We start from the raw sequence: 22064 nt of genomic DNA, 5'->3' as shown, positions 1-22064 counted from the left end.
TCAAATCATATTTTTAGAGGACCCCTACTCGAAGTGTGGGAAAGAAATAAAAAACTCCTGGAATGGAAGACGCCCTGGTGGTTATCACCAATGGATATTCTAATAACTAAAAAGGCAAATATGGAGGGAGAAAGGCTGACTTATGAGGACCTACTGACAGGATCAGAAAATGGATGGAGGATGAGACCTTACGAGGAGTTGAAAGACAAATTAACGGGCTGGTTACAATTCCATCAAATAAATGCAGTATGGAGAGATGATAAAAAAGTAGGAATGAATGAAAAGAAATCTAAGTTTCAGATAGAGATAATTGAAGGCAAATCCAAATTACTATCCAAAATGTATAACATATTATTAGAGTGGGATACCAAAGATGAGGAAATAAAGGGGGTAATGACGAGATGGGCAATGGATCTGGGGTATAATATAGAGTATGACAAATGGCAGAAATTATGGACTAGTGGAATGAAATTTACAGCTTGTGTAACACTCAGGGAAAATTTAGAAAAGATGATGTACAGGTGGTACATTACCCCAGCAAAGTTGGGGAAAATGTACAAAACTGGGAATAAGAACTGCTGGAAGTGCAAGGTTAAAGAAGGTAATTTTTTCCACATGTGGTGGACATGCGAAGAAATGAAGAAATATTGGGAATATATTTATAATGAGTTAAAAAAAATATTTAAATATACATTCCCTAAAAGACCGGAAGCATTTCTACTAGGGATAGTTGGGGATGAAGTTAAAAACGAAGATAAGACATTATTTCAGTATGCCACAGCTGCCGCCAGATTGTTAATTGCCCAAAATTGGAAAAATCAAGATATCCCATCAATTAGAGAGTGGCAAACAAAATTATTTGAATTTGTTGAACTTGCAGAAATGACTCAAAAAATCAGAAACCAAAAAAATACAAAGTTTATTAATGACTGGAACAAATTTATGATATACATTGAAGGGAATTACAGAAGCCTAAAAACTATAACAGATTTGATATAAACCTTACGATGTGTAAACTATTAACAATTATTAGCTGCGGGGAAAATAAATTATGTATATTAAGAAGCCTGAAAGCGGGAGGGATGGAGGTCAATAGAGCGTAGAAGAATGATTTAAGTTCTTAAGACACAAAGAGATAATTGTGAGGATAAAGAATTGTAACGGAAATAGATAATACTTATGTTATGTTTAGATATTTGTTTTGTATTTTTCTCTCTTTTTGTAATTGTGAAGTTATTTCTTTTTCTTTTTGGTTACTTATATGAAACTCAATAAAAAGAAGTTTAAAAAAAAAAAAAAAAAGACATGCCTGCACAGCTAGGATTTCAGGCTCAGGCACAGCGATGGGTCTTCCACATGGGGGAAAAAGATTGCCGGTCCTTTTCAACCAGCCTCCGCAGCTGTGCCTTGAGCAGGAGCTGCTGGATCAACGGAAATTAGCAGAAAGATGGAAACAAGGCCGCCCTTTAAAAGCGCTTTTTGTAAATGAGAATTCAGTACTCCTTTTTGGCTCTGGAAAGAGTTCCCCCAAGGCATGGGTAGGCAAACTAAGGACCGGGGGCCGGATCCGGCCCAATCGCCTTCTAAATCCGGACCGCGGATGGTCCAGGAATCAGCGTGTTTTTACATGAGTAGAATATGTCCTTTTATTTAAAATGCATCTCTGGGTTATTTGTGGGGCCTGCCTGGTGGTTTTACATGAATAGAATGTGTGCTTTTATTTAAAATGCATCTCTGGGTTATTTGTGGGGCATAGGAATTCATTCTCTCCCCCCCCCTTCAAAATATAATCCGGCCCCCCACAAAGTCTGAGGGACAGTGGACAGGCCCCCTGCTGAAAAAGTTTGTTGACCCCTGCTCCAAGGCATGATTGATTGATTGATTGATGGATTGATTGATTGAATAAATAAATAAATAAAGCAACAATACATTTGAAAAGAACGTTCAACCCACCAAGAAGAAGAAAAAGAAGATAAGATAAGCAAAACCACAGCATTGAAAAGCATTGGGCTAGAGACCCAGTCTGTGTTTGTTGGGTTTCGTTCCCATTCAAAACAATGGGACAATGTAGTCAAGTTGCATTGATTTCATTGGGAACTAATGACTAGCCCACCCCATGCATTTGTGATGATGGCTGTGTGCTCCATCATGCTTCCCTGTGTTGCTGCCATCTTGTAGTTTCTTGAGAAATAATTGCTATTTGTTGCATTCCCCCTCAAACCGGCTTCCATCTGATCTGGAAACATAAGCCACGAGCAAGCTGAGGTGCGTACATTTGAGAGAGTCATTGCACGTGCTCAGATGACAGCTTACTTTAGCTGGCATGGGGAGGGGCATTGTAAGTTTGGGGAAACAAATCAGGTAATGTGCATTAGGCGAAGACATCCCTGCCCTCACTGTTTACCTTCCCACCACAGTGGTCCCTATTTATCTACTTGCAATGGTGTGCTTTCGAACTGCTAGATTGGCAGGAGCTGGGACAGAGCAATGGGAGCTTACTACCAACACAGGGATTCGAACTGCCGACCTCCCGATCAGCAAGCCCAAGAGGCAAACCCAAGGGCAAAAAAGTTATTATCCTCCTACCTGCAGAGAAAGGCCATATTATCTTCCTTTGGGAGGGAATTCTGCAATTAGGGCTGCCACCAAAAAGGCCCTGTCCCACGTTTGCACAAATCACACCTGCCTGGGTGGCGGAATGCAGAGCAGGGCCTCTGAAGATAGCTTAAATTGAAGGGCAGGTTCATGGAGTTGAAGATTATCCTCTGCTCATTCTTGCAACTCAAGCTACAGCTGACAGTTTAAAAGTTGGCAGCCCTAGAAGACATCTCTAATCTATTCTAATTGGAGTCCCCAAAACGGAATAAGTAATAGCATTCTGCACATAATTTTATTATGTCTTAAACTTAAAACATCTCTAATAAATGCCTGGTGGACCTTTTCCCCCCTGGTCCTTTTAAAACTACAAGGAACAAACTCCATAGATGTCCTAGGCAGTTTGTCACCGTAGTTGGACTCTTTTTAAGATTAAGAAATCTGCCCTGATGTTTAAAAAAATGAAACCTACCTTCCTTTTGCTAGATTTGGTTGAAAGGGAGAAAAACAGGAGGAGGGAATTTATGCTGGAGGCAATGGCACCCCAGGAGGGCTTGGCTGCTGCCCAAGGGTGTTGGCTCAGAGCAGAATTCAGCAGGCTTTGCTGAGACATTGGCAGAGGCAGCATGCCAGCATCTCCCAAGCAGGCATTGCCAAGTGGAACTCAGCGATGGGTGGTTTTGAGAAGCCAATGGGTGTCTCCCCAGAACGGAGTAGGTCATGTATGGTGTGTGTCATGTGCCTGCCTTTGGGTGTGACATTGGTAAGACCCTGATTATAGCTTCTTTTGGGGGAAACCAGGGCCTCTTATTTCATTACTAAATTTGGGTCCTGCTCTGCTGCACTCACAGTCTTGTGGCTGTTTCAACGCTCCGCTCCGTTTCTCTCCTGACTTACCCCAGTCTCCCTTTCCTGTATGTTGTCGCTTTTTGGAATGATGCAGCCCTTTGAATGTAGTGGAATGAAAACTCAGGCTTGAGGAAGGACCCGCCATGGGTGCTATTTGAGGTGCCCCAGGGGCCAAGAGAAGGTCGAGCCATTTGGCAAACCCCGCTTCCCACTCATCTTTCACCCTCATCACTGACACTGCTTCTTATAAACACGGGATGCATACTGTATACAGTGGTACCTCGGGTTAAGAACTTAATTCATTCTGGAGGTCCATTCTTAACCTGAAACTGTTCTTAACCTGAGACACCACTTTAGCTAATGGGGCCTCCTGCTGCTGGCGAGCGATATCTGTTCTCATCCTGAAGCAAAGTTCTTAACCCGAGGTACTATTTCTGGGTTAGCAGAGTCTGTAACCTGAAGCGTCTGTAACCTGAAGCCTCTGTAACCCGAGGTACCACTGTATATAAAGGTAAAGGGACCCCTGACCATTAGATCCAGTCGTGGACGACTCTGGGGTTGCGGCGCTCATCTCGCTTTATTGGCCAAGGGAGCCAGCGTACAGCTTCTGGGTCATGTGACTAAGCCGCCTCTGGCGAACCAGGGCAGCACACGGAAACACCGTTTACCTTCCTGCTGGAGCGGTACCTATTTATCTACTTGCACTTTGACGTGCTTTCGAACTGCTAGGTGGGCAGGAGTAGGGACTGAGCAACAGGAGCTCACCCCGTCGCAGGGATTCAAACCGCCGACCTTCTGATTGGAAGCCCTAGGCTCTGTGGTTTAGACCACAGTGCGACTTGCGTCCAGACATTTAAAAAGCACACTTAAGTGCATCCCCAATGCTCAAGAATCCTAGGAACTGTAGCTTGTCAAGGAAGTTGAAGCTCTGTGAGCAGAGCTTCCCCCTGCCAGCCCAAACTCGCAGGAACTGAGTTCTGGCATTTCTCAGGTGGGCTGCACACTATTGCCATTATAAGACATCATGGTGAGTTCTGGCACCTCTTTTTCTAGAAGAATAGCACTGTTTGTGAGGCTTAAACCACAATACCCAGGATTCTTTGGGAGCGGGGAATGTGCTTTAATTGTACGATGTGTACACATATTGATATTAACCTGGCAGAGGTGAATGCTCTTTAAAACAAAGGAACAGAGGGGTCGTAAGGAGGAATCGCAGAATCACAGAATTGAGGAGTTGGAAGGGACCCTGAGGATCATTTAGTCCAGACATAGGCAAACTCGGCCCTCCAGATATTTTGGGACTACAACTCCCATCATCCCTAGCTAACAGGACTAGTGGTCAGGGATGATGCGAGTAGTTGTCCCAAAACATCTGGAGGGCCGTTTTTGCCTATGCCTGATCTAGTCCAACCCCCTGCAATGCAGGAATATGCAGCTGCAGGAACCTGCAACCTTGGCATCATCAGCGCCGTGCTCTAACCATCTGAGCTAAATGTATGTTAATGGAATAACGAATAACCCATCTTACTTTGCACAGGTATCAAATTATGTTGTTTGCTGAATCGGCTTGATACGGTCTATGCAAGCTTTTGCCTTTCACAGAACTCTTTGTCAGGCCTGGGAGCCGAAACTCTGTGTGCCTCTGCATCAGCTGAACCTTCCATTCCATTTTTTGTGTGATCAGAGGTTATTTTAACTTGTTTTGTAGCTCCTGTCTTTTGACCAGCATAGAAACCCTAATCTCCTTGCGTTTCTTGGAGGATTCCGGTTAAGTGACGCCTTGCAGGGGGAAAGAACTGATTATTCTTTCTCAGCTAGAAAAATGTAACTAGACTTTACCTTATTTCCCCTTAAAGATCTTGCTTTCCCTCAATTTCCTCTCCCTCCCCTCTGCTTGTTTTCTTTCTCTCTCCTCTTCTTAATTCCTGCTGTAACCAAGTCAAGGTGGCGGATTGGGACATAGTCGTGATCCAGGGATGAGGTCATGATGGACCGCATGCTGAAGTGTGAAAGCAGCCAAGTCCACCCATCCCCGGCATTTGCTGTTTTCATTTGTTTTCCCCTCATTTATTTTATTGAGAACACATTTGGGAGCTTTGTAGCGTGTGAGTGTGTGTTTGTGCGCGCAAAGGAGCAAATGGGCCGCTATGGGTGGCGAAGATGACTGTCCAAGCACCCTTTTTGACATCTCACAGATGCTGAAGCAATGCTCATTTCCCACCTCACAGACCAGGGTTATGAGAAAAAAACTGCTCCTTTTCCCTTATGGCATGGGTAGGCAAACTAAGGCCCGGGGGCCGGATCCGGCCCAATCGCCTTCTAAATCTGGCCCACGGACGGTCCAGGAATCAGCGTGCTTTTACATGAGTAGAATGTGTCCTTTTATTTAAACTGCTTCTCCGTGTTATTTGTGGGGCCTGCCTGGTGTTTTTACATGAGTAGAATGCGTGCTTTTATTTAAAATGCATCTCTGGGTTATTTGTGGGGCATAGGAATTCGCCCATATAGAGTCCTTTTGTAGGTTCTCTATCAGTAGGAGAAAATAGCAGAGGCCAACCAGAGAATATTGAGAAGCAAAGCAGCTAGTAAGCCTGATCTTTATTAAAGCTGTTGCAACAGGGTGCTCCCCACCACACACAAGGGGGACGGGGTGGGACCCAGAACAAAGGTGTGTCCGCCCTAATACAGACTTTGAAATTGCCCACTCTCAAACTCCAGACCACCCCCAGAAACATCATACATACATCACAGAAGGGGTGTATCCCAGGACCACCTCCTCCAATATATCATACATACACAATATATCATACATACACACACGAAAGCAGAATCCTGAGTGTGTTGTTTATCTTCTGTCTCTGCCATTTACCTGATTGCATAATAATAATAATAATAATAATAATAATAATAATAATAATAATAATTTATTTATACCCCGCCCATCTGGCTGGGTTTCCCCAGCCAGCCACTCTGGGCGGCTTTCAACAGAATATTAAAATACAATAGTCTATTAAACATTAAAAGCTTCACTAAACAGGGCTGCCTTCAGATATCTGGGTTTTGGCCACTCTTTTGATATTATAACTACTTAATTCCTGAATCCAGGTCACAGGCTCACCCTATTCACACCTTAAATGTGCCCTTAAGGCAGGATTTGTGAGCACAGAGACAACAGGGAGATTTCCCATTTCCTTCAATCTTGCAGAGAAATATTCAAGGTCATTTTGAGAAAATGGTTTCAGGACTTTTCTGTGGGTTTCAGACATATGGTTTACATATTTGTATGTGTTTGCTTGGTACATTTATGAGTATCATATATATATATATATATATATATATATATATATATATATATATATATAATCTTAAAATTCTTATAACACCAGGCATACCTCAAGCTATTCATCTGAACAGAGGCTCTTCCCAGATCTGAACCCCCAGAATCTGCAGTGTGTGTGTGTGTGTGTGTGTGTGCAAGGATTTAGCTTTGAATGTGTGAAGTAGTAGCAAAGAAGAGAATGCCTCTGGGTTTGTGCAGAGTATCTTTCCTGCACCAGTGATTAAGGGCAGCCATCATGGAGGTTCCCCATTAGTTGGGTAGGAAGCGCACTGCTCATCAGCAAACTCTAAGAGATGGGGGACATTGCCACATTCATTCCCAGTCCCAAACAGAGCTGGCTCTGTTGCAAGGTGGCTGCTTCAGGGAGATGAGGAGCCATGTATGTGCCCTGTGCCCTCAAAGCCGGCCTGCTGCCCTCAGATGTGATGGGAAATGCTGTCCTGTTACCAGTATAGAAATGAGGTTGAGTTCCCAGGCTGGTCAGCTTCTCCATGTGGGATGAGAGGGGCCGGTACCATCCTTGCCTCAGGTGGAAAAAATTATTGGCCTGACCCCTGCCCTAAACCTACAAGCTGAATGTTCACGGGGGCGGGAGGTGAAGCGTCTAGAAGAAAACTAGCCCAGTAGTTCCTTGAGGGTCAGAAATGAATGTTCTGCTGAATCCTGCAGGTGAATTAAGCTCATTGCTGCAAGTGAGCTGCAAGGCAAGGATTTTGGGAGGGCTATTCAGGCAGGCCAAAGCAAGAGGACAAGGAAGCCTGATATATCTGCTCTGGGGTGTGTGGCAGGGTCCATCAGTCTCCTCCACAGCCTTGCAATTTGGAAATTAAGGGGCTTGCAGGCTAGTAGGGAGGTCCACCATATATTTTTTTCATTTGCAAATTAAGCACTGTGGATCCTTACCTCCCGCTTCAGAAAAGCAATTGTTTGCTTCTTCTTTTTTAAGGGGGCTTTCTGGATCAAGTCCTCCAAGTTAACGCTCTTGCCTTGAAGCACTGGCAGATTCTGAAATTAACACCCTTTTCCAACAAGATTGGAATCAGGCTAAAAAAACAGCAGCCAAACTGCTGAAGTCCTTCATGGCAGATCAGCCCCTGCTGTGAAGGCCACATGAATCTGTTGGTGGCATTCCAAGACAAAGTTTGGCTGGGATGGTGCTTCATTTCAGCCGGTGCTCAGCTGCAGGACCTCTTTACAACATGGAGTCAAAGTGGGTTATGTTGACCCAGGGTGAAAGTGTGGGTCCGAAATCCCTGTTTGGAAAGAGGGGGATCATAATAGATGTTTAGAAGAACAAAGAGAGAAGGGAGTCGTTCTAACTCAAAATAATAACAACCCCACACTTAATCTTTAACAACAAGCAAGTTGAACGAAAACAAAAGCAGAACTTCTTGAGGTCGTGTGCTGTTAGCCCAAGAAATTCACTTGCACAGGAAATTGTGCTTGCTGCAAACACAAATTGCTTTTAATGAAAACTTGGAAGAGAGGTGCGTCATACACTTAACGGCCATGATAGAAGTGAAGGAAATAATTGAGTGCCGTGCTGTGTTGAATGCTCCATCAGTGCACACATTTTAGTTTGCCAGTTTCAGGGGGTGCACAGGGTGAGGGGGGGAAAGCCCCATAGCCCCATTGTGGAAGCAGAAGATCTTGTGCAGGGCCTCTTCCGACCATAGTTGTTAGGTGAATCCTGTCCACAATTTCCACTTTGAGGAATGGTACAGTGGGTTAGTCAGCAGGGGTCAGCAAACTTTTTCAGCAGGGGGCCGGTCCACTGTCCCTCAGACCTTGTGGGGGTGGGGTGGCGGACTATATTTTGAAAAAATATATGAACCAATTCCTGTGCCCCACAAATAACCCAGAGGTGCATTTTAAATAAAAGCACACATTCTGCTCATGTAAAAACACCAGGCAGGCCCCACAAATAACCCAGAGGTGCATTTTAAATAAAAGCACACATTCTACTCATGTAAAAACACGCTGATTCTCAGACTGTCCGCTGGCCGGATTTAGAAGGCGATTGGGCTGGATCTGGCCCCCAGGCCTTAGTTTGCCTACCCATGGGTTATTGCACCTGTCTGTTAGCCAGAAGGCTGGTAGTTTGAGCCCACCCAGGGATGACTGTGGGCAGGATTCCTGCATTGCTGGGGGTTGGACTAGATGACCCTCGGGGATCCCTTTCAACTCTGCAATTCAGTGATACCACATTGATCAGCCATGAAGCCCATTAGGAGAAATCACTGCCTTAGCTTAACCTATGCTGGAGATAGTGCCAGTCCCATCAACATATGCCACCCTGAGCTTGATGGAGAAAAGGTGGAATACAAATGTTAAGAAATAAAAGGGAGGGGGGCACCATCCAGGTCAGTTGAGGGGAACACTTGGCCCTCCAGATGTTGCTAAACTCTGACATCCATCTCACCTGGCCTTCAACCATGCTTGTTGGGGCTGATGGGAGTTGGAGTCAGGCAACATCTGGAGGGCCACAGCGTTCCGACACCTGGTCTACTTCTTTGTAACACTGGTGTCATGTGGACGGAATCTAATAGGGAGGAGAGGCAATGGGCTGGGAGTAGAGAGCTGCCAGTTTTGGATGAATGCTACATCTGCTGCCTTCAAGCCAGTAAGGCTCCTTTTTTCTGCATCCTCAAATAAAGCTATCCATTTAGCAGTGAAAGAGTTAACCAAAGCATCCCAGCAATTCAGTCCCAAGTGGCAGAGGTTGATCGTGGAGCAGCTGAAGGTCTGTTTCAAAAGGAGAGGGCCTGGTCCTTCCACCCTCCCTCCAAAAACAAGCAAATTAGGATTCCTCCTCCACCGCACATTACAGGGAAAGAGAGCGATTTGCTGGAAAAAAATATTGAGGGGGGAGGGGAGAACCTCTTGCCACATTAAATGCTTCTCTATAAATAGAATTCCAATCCTATTCCCCATCACCAGGTTTGAAAAAAAGTGGTCTCTTTGGGAGATATAACTAGATCACACAAATGGAAGCTATTTTCTGTTTTTCTCCCTCTCGTCTCTGCCCCCAAGCCATTTAAAGGAGCAACGTCAAACAGTGGAGGCCCCATGTGGCAGTCTCTGTTCATAGTTGTAGGCCAGCTGTCCTCAGTCTGGTGCCTTCCAGGTACTTGGGACTACAACTCCCATCAGCCCCAGCGAACACCCTTTGCCCTGTTAACCACCAGGCCACACCTCTAGGTCTTCACTACTGGACAAAGGCAACATCAAGCTATAAGTTGCACCACACAGATAAGACCTTCCCTTTCTTTTCTCATCGCCTCAAACAAAGTGGGTTGCATCCAATGATAGTCTTGCTCAGAGCATACCCATTGAAACAAATGAATTGGAGTTGGTCGTGTTCATTAGCTTCAGTAGCTCTACTCTGAGTAGGATGACCATTGGGTACAACCTCCCCCCCACCCCTTTTTTTTATAATGAAATCATTTCACACATTTCCACTTGCCAGACATCAAAGCGTATGGTGATCAAATGATGCGTCTGCATGTATGGGTCAGGCCTCAGTTCTACTCTGATGCTCTGTTCGTAGGGCCAGCCCTATCATTAGGCAGAGTGGGGCATTCTTCCATTCTCCCTGAGCTAGCCTGATGCCCTGAGGCACACTGCGGGGTGTTGTCCCAACCACCAGTGTTGAAATAAGATAACAGCTGCCAGCCTGGCTGGATTCCATTGCATGGACTGGGGAACTTGGTCTCGGGCAGCAAAATTTCCTAGGGCCTGCCAGGTCAATTAACAGATGAACCAGCTGAAACCTCTGCTGGATTATTTATTTTTTTAAGTTTTACAATTCAACCCCAGAAAACGTTTACGTAAACCATGTCAGAATATTTATAGTCGTTGGCGATTGCACCATAGAATTCCCATAAAGGGCTTCATAAAATGTTGTTTAATAGCAGCTGGTATGAGTTGATCTTGGACTGGTGCGGTGCAGAACTAACCCTGTAACCCTATGCACACTTGTCTGGGAGTAAGTCTCATGTTGTTGTTGTTGTTGTTGTTGTTGTTGTTGTTGTTGTTGTTGTTGTTGAACTCAGCTTCCAAACAGGCATGCACAACAGTTTCCCCTTGGACACAGAGAAGATTCTCCCTAACCCAGCAGAGATATTCCTGAGGATAGAATAGAGAACTACATAGAATAATTTTTGTTGTTGTTTAGTTGTTTAGTCGTGCCCGACTCTTCGTGACCCCATGGACCAGAGCACGCCAGGCACTCCTGTCTTCCACTGCCTCCCGCAGTTTGGTCAAACTCATCATAGAATCATTAGAAATACATAGGATATATTTCCGGAGAATATGGGAGGTGGTTAGAAGAGTGCAACACTAGGGTAGCCTGATGCAGAAGAAGATAAGGCTTCTGCAAATTCTGAATGCAATCTGCAGCTGCTGAAATTCTACACAGCTGTTAAAGTTGCAGGAGCTTTGACCTCTTTTTCATTTGCCCACCCTCGCACACACATCTGGATGTTTCGATGGGAGATGAACTGCTTTGGCAATGGGTGCGCCTTATCCCTGTAGTTACCACAACTGTTTCTCTTTACTCAGGAAGACAACCACAACTACTATATATCTCGAACGTACGGTCCGAGTGAAGCGCGAGCCAAGGAACTATGGGTAGAAGTTACAGCAGCCAACAGGAGCCAAGTCAAAGTCCATGGAATCCTCTCCAATACGCATAGGCAAGCCTCGGTGAGCATCTCTTTTCACCTGTTGGCTATGTGCTTACCTGTCTATGTATCCATTGCCACCAACAACCTGCCATTGCATTTCCAGCCACTTTTCTTTGAACAAACAAACAAACAAATTTCTTTCCAGTAGCACCTTAAAGACCAACTAAGTTAGTTCTTGGTATGAGCTTTCGTGTGCATGCACACTTCTTCAGATACACTTGAAACAGAAGTTGCCAGATCCCTCTATATAGTGAGAGGGTGGGGAGGGGTATTACTCAGAAGGGTGGTGGGAATGGGTGATAGGCAGATAGCTGTGATGAGCCTGTTGACGACTCTTAACGACTGCAATAGGTCTTACAGGAAAAAGCAAGGGGTGAGGTGAGAAGGTGAAAAATAGCTTTGTCATTTATAGAGGGATCTGGCAACTTCTGTTTCAAGTGTATCTGAAGAAGTGTGCATGCACACGAAAGCTCATACCAAGAACTAACTTAGTTGGTCTTTAAGGTGCTACTGGAAAGAAATTTGTTTGTTTGTTTGTTTGTTTTGAGTATGGCAGACCAACACGGCTACCTTTCTGTAACTGACACTTTTCTTTGGTTGTCCTTTCCCTCCAAACTGTGATTAGTGTCCAATATTTTGATAGAAAATAGATGAAGTTTTACGGTGCAGGGAAAAGCTGACTAGAAAACATTCCATCTCGTCATATTTTGGCTTCCCTCTACCTATGTTAAAAAAAAATTGAGGGCTGAAATGCGAACATCTCCTTATTTTAACTGCTGTATCAGCGTAGTGAAAAGCAGGTATTTCTGCACATAACACAAAACACTAAACTATGGTTTGTTAAGCTATGGTTTAGCAGGTGTGAGACCTGACTGGAAGTTTAAGTGTGATTCGTTGTTGGTTTATGAGCTTTGGTTTGTTTTAATCATGGCGTAGTATTACGTGTAAAACTAGCACCCTTTCCTATCCATGGTTTGTTTGATGATGCCACCCAGACACTTGTCTAACTACAAAAGCACAAGGGAAGAGGAGCTGGAAAACAAAGTAACATGTTGGAAACAAGCCATGGTTTCTTTGATTGTCTGTAGGACAACTTGTGATTAACTCTTGCTTTGTTAAATAAACAACTTGAACAAACCATGGTTTAGCATTATGCTGCTAAGTAGCCATTCCTGAGCTCCTATGAGGTGTCACCAGCAAATCAATACTAAAACATCTGCTTATCTTATAACTGCAGCAGCAACATAAATCAGCAATTGTGTTGTCAGCCTATTCTTCTCTGTGCAGGCATCTCACAGAATTCTAAAGCCTTGGCCATTGATTTTTCTAAACTCATAAACTCTTAGTCACAGTCATAGCCAGTTTATTTAATTACCGCATTTCCTACAAATACATTTGTGCTCAAAGCAGTTTACTGAAAACAGTCTAAAATGCGATAGAAGTAGAGGAACCATAATAATCCGATACAAATTGTATTACTACAACGTAGTGCGGACATAAACCTTAACTGAAAGGTTAATTAACAAAATACCTCCACAGCCCGGAGAGGTACTGAAAAGAAAAGAAAAATACAGAAAGATTGCTTATCTTCACTGTAGCGTTAGCATATGTTGTGCAGGTATTGTATGAGTTGACACCATGTGTTTTTTGTCTGAGACATTTACATAAACACAGACCTACACAAATATCTTGGCTGTGTTGTCCTTTCCCCCGCCACCCAAATGGATCAAATTTTCTCCAATATTCTGAGTGAAACCTTAAAATTAAATGAACGTCCAAGGGGAGGGTGGTGGAGACTGCACATAACAATAGACCCTTTTTATTATAGGAATACATGGAGAATAAAGTGTTGCAAGTTGCGGGGAATAGTTTTATGAATTTTTTGGATCAGTTATTATTTGCACGAATGAATTCACACAAGGGTTGCACTTCTCCATCAAGGGTTTCATCTTGAGAAGGGGAGCCCATTTGTGCCAACATCTTGCCCTCCACCAACGAAATCTGTACCCCAGGAATGTGAGCTGTACTTCCAGTAAAGCCTCACACAAGTGTAGTAGGATTCAGCACCTTAAGAATCTCAGCCTCGTTTTATATACGTAATAAATGGCAGCAAAGATGGGCTGGAAAATGTACCTGCAGTTCTTGACAAAATCTCAGAAGCTAGAGGAGGGGATGGGGTGCAACCCCTGTATTTTGCAAAGTTCATTGTCCCTCTCTGTGACGAGCAGAAACAGAATAAATTATGCCAGTAGGTAAATACATGCACATCTGCTTAATTTGCAAGCATTTAGTTTAATTACTGGCTTTCCTTGGCACAGAATCTGGATTCCGTCCCCACCATTCCTTAATGCTCAAGCCTATATTTGTACGCTTACAAGTTCCTCCATTTGATCTTGAACCCTGTGGAAATTTGGGGTCGTGAACATGCTCAACATATCACCCAACAAGCCTCCTGTCTTAATGCTGTTATTCCCATCTATCCTCCTACAGAGAGTCATCCTATCATTTGACTTCCCCTTCTATGGGCATTACCTGCGGCAAGTCACCATAGCAACCGGAGGTGAGCTTCACTGGGTACCACATTGGGTTTAAGGGATGTTGGTTTTTTGCAAAGATTTTCAGAATACTGAGGGGGGTGAGGAGTGCCTGTAGCGAAGGTACTGGAAGCAACATGGCAACGTCCTTTCTGATATCCCCATTCCTTTACCCTAAGTGCTTGGACTGCAGCCACTTTGGGTGGGAAGTGTGGGCCTGGTTTTGCCCCACTCCAACCAATCTCACTGTTGCCTTTCCAGCAAGACTAGGCTCTATATTTCTGCTTCCTGAAATGGGGGGAAAGCGGTGATTGAGGGGGACTCTGAAGTGAACCTGCAATATGATAATTTATTTCTCTTACTCATGTGCCCTGGCCTGGATTTTTCCACATAACATCATAGCTGTCAACCTTCCCTTTTTTTGCGGGAAATTCCCTTATTCCAGCGCAGTTTCCCGCTGCTTCCCGCTGCTATTGTTAGATATCCCGTAGACTGTCCCCGAGACAGGTGAGGCTGCTGATCCCTTATTTTCAAATCTGAAAGTTGACAGCTATGCAAACATCACTGGGGAATCTGTGACCCTCCAGACTACAACTCCCATCATCCCTTGTCACTGGTCTATGGTGTTTGGGGCTGATGGGAGGTGTAGTCCAACAGCAGCCAGAAGGCTCCACTCTCCTGGCCTAGAAGGAAAGCAAATTGATAATTACCAGAAATTATTCTCATTCGTATGCTCTCCCTCCTTCCAAGTAGGGTGTCTGTGTGTCCTATTTTTTCCCAAGGACAGCCCTCTATTTGAAAAGCTGGCCAGTCCAAGTCCAGCCTAGAGATAAAGACCCATGAGAAGGGAGGGCAGGAGGGGCCTTAACGTTGCTCACCAGCAACCTGGACAACAGACTTAGTGGGCACCCAGGTCACCTGGTCACATTCTATGGAGAGATGTGACTTTATTTCTATTTAAACCATAGCAATAATTTCTGCTCCTGCATCTTGAAATATACTCGGAGTCGAGTGTGGATTTCATGCTCTTTATTCAGCTCATAGTAGTGAGGAATGAAAGTTCCCCCAAAATATCTGCTTTATATACATTACAGTGGTACCTCGCAAGACGAATGCCTCGTAAGACGAAAAATTTGCAAGACGAAAGAGTTTTTCGTTTTTTGAGTTGCTTTGCAAGACGAATTTCCCTATGGGCTTGCTTTGCAAGATGACAACGTCTTGCAAGTTTGTTGAATGCATTGATTTTCAATGCATTCCTATGGGAATCCGTGCTTCGCAAGATGAAAAATTCGCAAGACGAAAAAACTCGCAGAACGAATTAATTTCGTCTTGCGAGGTACCACTGTATTTACACAATGGGCTGCACATGATTGGCTAATTCCTGGATTCTCCTGTAGGCCAATCAGGTTGTGGATTCACTTCCACCTGGAGCTGGATTGGGTGGCTGCTGCGACCAATCATACTGCTGCATTGTTCTAGGACCCATCAGACTGCTGCATTCTGAATCCTATTGTTCTAGGACCAATCAGACTGCTGCATTTTGGATCCTATTGTTCTAGGACCAATCAGACTGCTGCATTTGGATCCTATTCAACTCAGTACATAACACATCTATTCATAAAAAATAGCACATGCAAATTGTGTGCAAGTTCTGTATGCTCAGCTCCTCACTCACAATGCAAAAGTGACCGCCCTACTACCAAGCTCAGCCAATAGAACACAGGGCTCTTCATCTCAGGATCGTAGGTTTGAGCCCCAATTTTGAGTGAAAGATTCCTGCATACTAAGGGGTTGTATTAGATGACCCTTGTGGTCTCTTCCAACTCTACAATTCCATGATTCTGAGATGCTTCAAGAAGCTCTGGAATGAGGGGCTGAAAGAGAAGGCAGGCAAATGGCGGCCAGAGGGCATCCCTGATGTCCAAGTCACTTTGTGGGCTGCCCACAGTCAAGCAGAAGAGCACTTGCTTTACACACACAGAAGGTCCCAGTTTCAGTCTCTAACATTTCCAGGAACGGCTGGGAATGTTCCCTTTTGGAGAGTGTAAATAATACTGAGCTAGATTGACCAATTGTTTGATTTGGTATAAGATAGCTTCAGCTCCGTACGTTTCTGTGTTCACGAGACCGGGCGGATCGCAGAGCAAGCGTGAGTCACATCCCCCATCGCTTCTTCTGAAAATCTGTTCTGCCTCAACCCATCCTTCTGCCCCTCCTGACCTCTGTGGACCTCCTGCGCTCCCACTTGTGGCGACATCTGGAATCTATCTGTGGTGTTTACTGGAACTTCAAGTTTCTCCACCTTCCTTGCCGTCACCTCCGCCGCCCAGCTGGCAGCAGCTGTGCTGCTAGCCTAGCTCTGAGGACTGGAATGGCTTGCCCCCTCTGCTCTGAGATCCTGCAGTCTGTAGGTTTTCAGCACAGCAGCGAGCCTTGAAAGGTTTGCCTCGTAGCTGAGCAAGGCGGTCGGCTTGATGATTTTATGTCTCCACGCTGCCGCTGAAGCAAAAGCCACCTCCCCTTCTCCCACCAGAGCAATGATGCCTTTGGTTTGGTGGCTAGCAAAGTGGGTTTTATTTATTTGTTGCATTGCATGTTTAACCTGTCCATCCTCTGACGCATGCAAAAGGGGGTGCATGTTCCTCTCCCCTCGCTCTCCACAACGACGCTGTGAGGGAGGTTAGGCTGAGAGATGGTGACTGGCCTAGTGAGCTTCATAGCTGAGTGGGAATTATTTTATTATTATTATTATTATTATTATTATTAATAATAATAATAATACCCTGCCCTCCCCGGCAGAGCCGGGCTCAGGGCAGCTAACACCAATAAAATCACAGTAAAAAACATAATGGGGGGGAAACCAATTTAAAATACAGGTTAAAATGCAATTTAAAATGCAGCCTCATTTTAAAAGTAGCCTCTAAATCAAGATCATAAGGGGAGGGAAACGTAAGGGTCAGACTGAGTACAAACCAAAGGCCAGGCGGAAGAGCTCTGTCTTGCAGGCCCTGCAGAAAGATGTCAAGTCCCGTAGGGCCCTAGTTTCTTGTGACAGAGCATTCCACCAAGTTGGGGCCAGTACTGAAAAGGCCCTGGCCCTAGTTGAGACCAATCTAATAGAGTGGTCCTGAGTTGTGTGTGTCTGTGTGTCTGTGTCTGCCCCCATCCGGCACAGGGTTCCCGTTTCCACTGTCTAGAGCCATCCAATCAGCAGTATGAAAGGGGAGCCTTTTTAGCCGTTGAGAAGAAGTCTTTTCACCCTTTGTGCCCATTGGAGCCAATCAGGAGATGAGTCAGCCACTGAGGATTGGCTCCTAGGGTTGCTCTGGAGAAAATGCATGGGAATCATAGAATTGTAGAGCTGGAAGGGACCACAAGGGTCATCTGGTCCAACTCTCCGCGATGCAGGAATCTTTTTGCCCACAGAGCATTGAGGAGGAGTGGTTCTGCATGGTAAGCCTTTAGGAATACAGAAACTCCGCAAGGTGCATCTGTTTCCACGGAATGGTGTGCAATGAAACTTCAGGGGAAGCACAAGTTACTGCCCCTGAACATATGGAAAAAGAATATATGGGATGCAGCAACGTCTGGGTGTCACACCAGACTCAGGAGGGTAATTAAAGGCACAGCAAACAGAGACACCTTCCAAAAAAAGGGTAGACCTTGTTATATTGTTGTTTAGTCATTTAGTCGTGTCCGACTCTTCGTGACCCCATGGACCAGAGCACACCAGGCACTCCTGTCTTCCACTGCCTCCCGCGGTTTGGTCAAACTCATGCTGGTAGCTTCAAGAACACTGTCCAACCCGCTCGTCCTCTCCCGTCTCCTTCTCCTTGTACCCTCCATCTTTCCCAACATCAGGGTCTTTTCCAGGGAGTCTTCTCTTCTCATGAGGTGGCCAAAGTATTGGAGCCTCAGCTTCAGGATCTGTCCTTCCAGAGAGCACTCAGGGCTGATTTCCTTCAGAATGGATAGGTTTGATCTGCTTGCAGTCCATGGGACTCTCAAGAGTCTCCTCCACCATAATTCAAAAGCATCAATTTTTCGATGATCAGCCTTCTTTATGGTCCAGCTCTCACTTCTATATATCACTACTGGGAAAACCATAGCTTTAACTACTGGTATACAGACCTTTGTCAGCAAGGTGATATCTCTGCTTTTTTTTTTTTTAATAAATTTTTATTAAATTTTTCTTTTACAAATTTATCAACACAACCATATTCTCAAATTTCCAATTTTTGAACTTCAGCTCCTCCATCAATCATCCATATTTTCTATTTGTTACGCATTTTCAATATATTATATTGCCAGTTAATAATATCCTTTCATCTCTCTTTCTTTTTACAATACACCTTTGACATCACAAAGCCTCTTTAAAACCGACTAGCGTTATCTGTTCATCACATATGTTTTCCAGATAATTCGTAAACTTTCTCCAGTCCTCGATGAACTTGTGATCTTTTTGGTATCTGATTTTTCCAGTCATTTTATCCAATTCTGCATAATCCATAAGTTTCATTCTCCACTCTTCCAGAGTCGGTAGTTCCTCTTGTTTCTGTTTTTGGGCCATTAATATTCTTGCCGCTGTTACTGCATATTGAAAAAGTTTGTAATCACTTCTATTAATCTCTCTTCCTGTTATTCCTAACAAAAAGACTTCTGGTTTCTTTACAAATGTATATTTAAACATCTTTTTCAACTCGTTATATATCATTTCCCAGAAACCCTTAACCTTCTTGCATTCCCACCACATATGGAAAAAGGATCCTTCTTTTTCTTTACATTTCCAACACTTATTACATGTTTTAAACATTTTTGCTAGCTTAACCGGTGTGATATACCATCTATATACCATTTTCATAATATTTTCCTTTAACGCCGTACATGCAGTAAATTTCATATTTTCATTCCATACTTTTCCCCAATCAACCAATTGTATATTATAACCAAAATATTTGGCCCAATGTATCATAACCGACTTAATCTCTTCGTCCTTTGCCATTCCAGTAACATTTTATACATTTTTGACATTGTCTTAAAGTCGTTATTTATTATCTCTGTTTGAAATTTCGACTCTTTTTCTATATATCCCCTCTCTTTAAAATCCTTTTTAAACATTTCATTTATCTGAAGATAATGCAACCAATCATACACATAGTCTTTAACTTGTTCATATGGCTTCATTTTCCATTTCTCCCCCTCTTTAATTACTAAGTCTCCATAAGTAATCCAATTCCCTCTCATATTTGTTTTCTTTACACTCATAACCTCTAATGGAGACAACCAGTGTGGGACTTTAGGTTCCAATATATTTTTATACCTGTCCCAAATTTCTATTATAGAACTCCTGAAGATATGATTCTCAAAACCTTTGTGACTTTTCTTCTTCTCCAGCCATAAATAAGCGTGCCATCCAAATCTGTTATCAAAACCTTCAAGATCTAACAATTTATTGTTTTTTAATTTTATCCAATCCTTTAGCCAACAGAGACAAGACGCTTCATAGTATAGTTTCAGATCTGGCAGGGCAAAACCACCTCTTTCCTTCGCATCAGTTAGTAACTTAAATTGTATTCTTGGCTTTTTGCCCTGCCAGATATATCTTGAAATCATTCTTTGCCACTCTCTGAAGGTCTTTGTCCCCTTAATTATAGGAATCATTTGAAACAAAAATAACATCTTTGGAAGCACACTCATTTTGATCATTGAAAGATATCTCTGCTTTTTAAGATGCTGTCTAGGTTTGTCATTGCTTTTCTCCCAAGAAGCAGGCGTCTTTTAATTTTGTGACTATTGTCACCATCTGAAGTGATCAGACCTTGTTACACCAACCACTCAATATTCTCAGAAGAGGGGTTACGTTAAGTAATATGTTTGAATGTCAGATGTGTAAGTGTAGGTATAGAGACAATGGATAAAGCAAACATCATTAGCTGTACTGCTGGATAAGTGTTTAATGGTTATTGTACAGTGGTACCTCGGGTTAAGTACTTAATTTGTTCCAGAGGTCCGTACTTAACCTGAAACTGTTCTTAACCTGAAGCACCACTTTAGCTAATGGGGCCTCCTGCTGCTGCTGCGCCACCGGAGCACAATTTCTGTTCTCACCCTGAAGCAAATTCTTAACCTGAAGCACTATTTCTGGGTTAGCGGAGTCTGTAACCTGAAGCGTATGTAACCTGAAGCGTATGTAACCCAAGTTACCACTGTATTTGTATTTGTTTGAAAAACCAATTAATTTTTTCTTTTCTTTTTTTAAACTGAAGTCACTCTGAAAGAAGTTGCTGCCACTCTCCAAATCATTTGCCCATGTATGTGTACAGAAAATAGTAGATCTAGCAGAAAGGCAGGACATGGAGATCTGCATTGATTGTTGCAACACATCCCTAATTATTATTATTGTATAATTGTAAGATTATTGTAGAAGCTTAGAAGGTTGTGTACTCTTAGAAGGGGTTGCGGCTGTGATGGTGTGTAGCTGTAACTATCCTGAAGAGCCCCTGCAGTTCTGAATCTGCTTCTACTGCTGTCACTGCAGCACTCTGGCTCTCTAGAAAGTGACCCTGGGGTTCTTAGGAGTCTGGGGAAGAAGGCAACAGGATTGTAGATGGTGATATAAAATAGCTTGGCTCCCTCCCTCCCTTGGTCTCTTTGCTAGGCTTCATCTTCATGGGGGACGTCATTCATCGGATGCTGACAGCCACGCAATATGTTGCTCCTCTCATGGCAAACTTCAATCCCAGCTACTCTCGAAATTCCACCGTTAAATACTTTGACAATGGTGAGTCCTCTTCACATGCAGACTTGGGGGAAAAATCATTGGGAGCGCTTAGTATCTCCCGTTTTGTTTAACACTAGAACCAGCCTTTACTTTGCAAAGCAAAATGTGAAAACCCAAAATTATCTGCTTAGGTGCTTTTCGCACAGGTCTATTTGTTTTGCAATCGAGAGGTATAGCTGGACTATCGTTATAGAAGCCAGCTCCTGGGGGCTAAGGGACTTTGGAGCCCCCCGCCCCTTTAGGGGACCAGGTCCCATCAATATTCAGAGGATGTTCAGCTCCGCCCCCTGACTCCTTACGACTTCGCATACGTGATGTCAGAATGTTGTGTCAAGCCCCCTCAACCATGTTGAGAAGCTGGTGCCTCTGACTATAGTACCAATTCAATTTGCCTTTATTTCACACTTATGATATTGATAACTCCCATTAGCCCTAGACTGTTCAGACCACTGTTCAGGGATGATGGGAATTGTAGTTCAGCAATGTCCACAAGGCACCAAGATGGGAAAGTCTGGGTTGGGCTAATCTATGGGCAAGTGGGTGGCCCTGCCTTGTTCTTGGCGGAGAGCATGGTTAGTTGGCTTCTGAGTTCCTTCCTTGAATCTGTGAATGATAGCAGAAGTTTCAAGTTCCTAGTCCCCATGCCAGCTGTTAGGGTAAAACAATGGCCTTCTCATATTCTCACCCCTTCTCCTGCTCTTCTTCCTCTTCAGGGACAGTCTTTGTGGTTCAGTGGGACCAAGTGTACCTGGAAGGAAAAGAAGACAGAGGCTCTTTTGACTTCCAGGCAGCTCTGCACAGTGATGGCCGAATAGTCTTTGGCTACAAAGAGGTGAGGGGAGTTAGTTTCTGGGCTCAATTCAAAGTGCTGGTTTTGTCTTATAACACCTTAGGCAGCTTGAGACACCAATACCTTAGAGACCGCCTCTCCTTGCATGAATCTACCTAAACCAGGCTCATTATCTGAGGTGCTTCTTTGTGTGTGTGTCTGTCCCCGTCCCTCCTGGGAGGTGTGGGGTGGCAGTGGCAATATGAAAATAATAATAATAATAATAATAATAATAATAATAATAATAATAATAATAATAAAAAATTTTATTTATACCCCGCCCATCTGGCTGAGTTTCCCCAGCCACTCTGGGCAGCTCCCAATCAAGTGTTAAAAACAGTACAGCGTTAAATATTAAAAACTTCCCTGAACAGGGCTGCCTTCAGATGTCTTTTAAAGATAGGATAGCTGCTTATTTCCTTCACATCTGAAGGGAGGGTGTTCCACA

The 22064-nt window shown here is 43.8% G+C and overlaps 1 protein-coding gene across 3 annotated transcripts in view; it reads left to right on the top strand.

The window, feature by feature from the left end:
* The window catches only part of PLXDC1 (plexin domain containing 1), a 77273-nt gene that overhangs the window by 32129 nt on the left and 23080 nt on the right, over positions 1-22064 (top strand). For all 3 annotated transcript variants that reach the window (XM_053361427.1, XM_053361428.1, XM_053361426.1), the window contains 4 exons: positions 11348-11491; positions 13963-14032; positions 20665-20787; positions 21501-21619. In XM_053361427.1, the coding sequence (XP_053217402.1) occupies positions 11348-11491; positions 13963-14032; positions 20665-20787; positions 21501-21619 (456 nt within the window). The remainder of the gene's footprint in view (positions 1-11347; positions 11492-13962; positions 14033-20664; positions 20788-21500; positions 21620-22064) is intronic.

Source organism: Podarcis raffonei, chromosome 13 (genome assembly GCF_027172205.1).
Source record: "Podarcis raffonei isolate rPodRaf1 chromosome 13, rPodRaf1.pri, whole genome shotgun sequence".
NCBI classification, from domain to species: domain Eukaryota; kingdom Metazoa; phylum Chordata; class Lepidosauria; order Squamata; family Lacertidae; genus Podarcis; species Podarcis raffonei.
The sequence above is the reverse complement of the archived record's forward strand: the minus strand, read 5'-3'. Positions and strand labels throughout refer to the sequence as shown.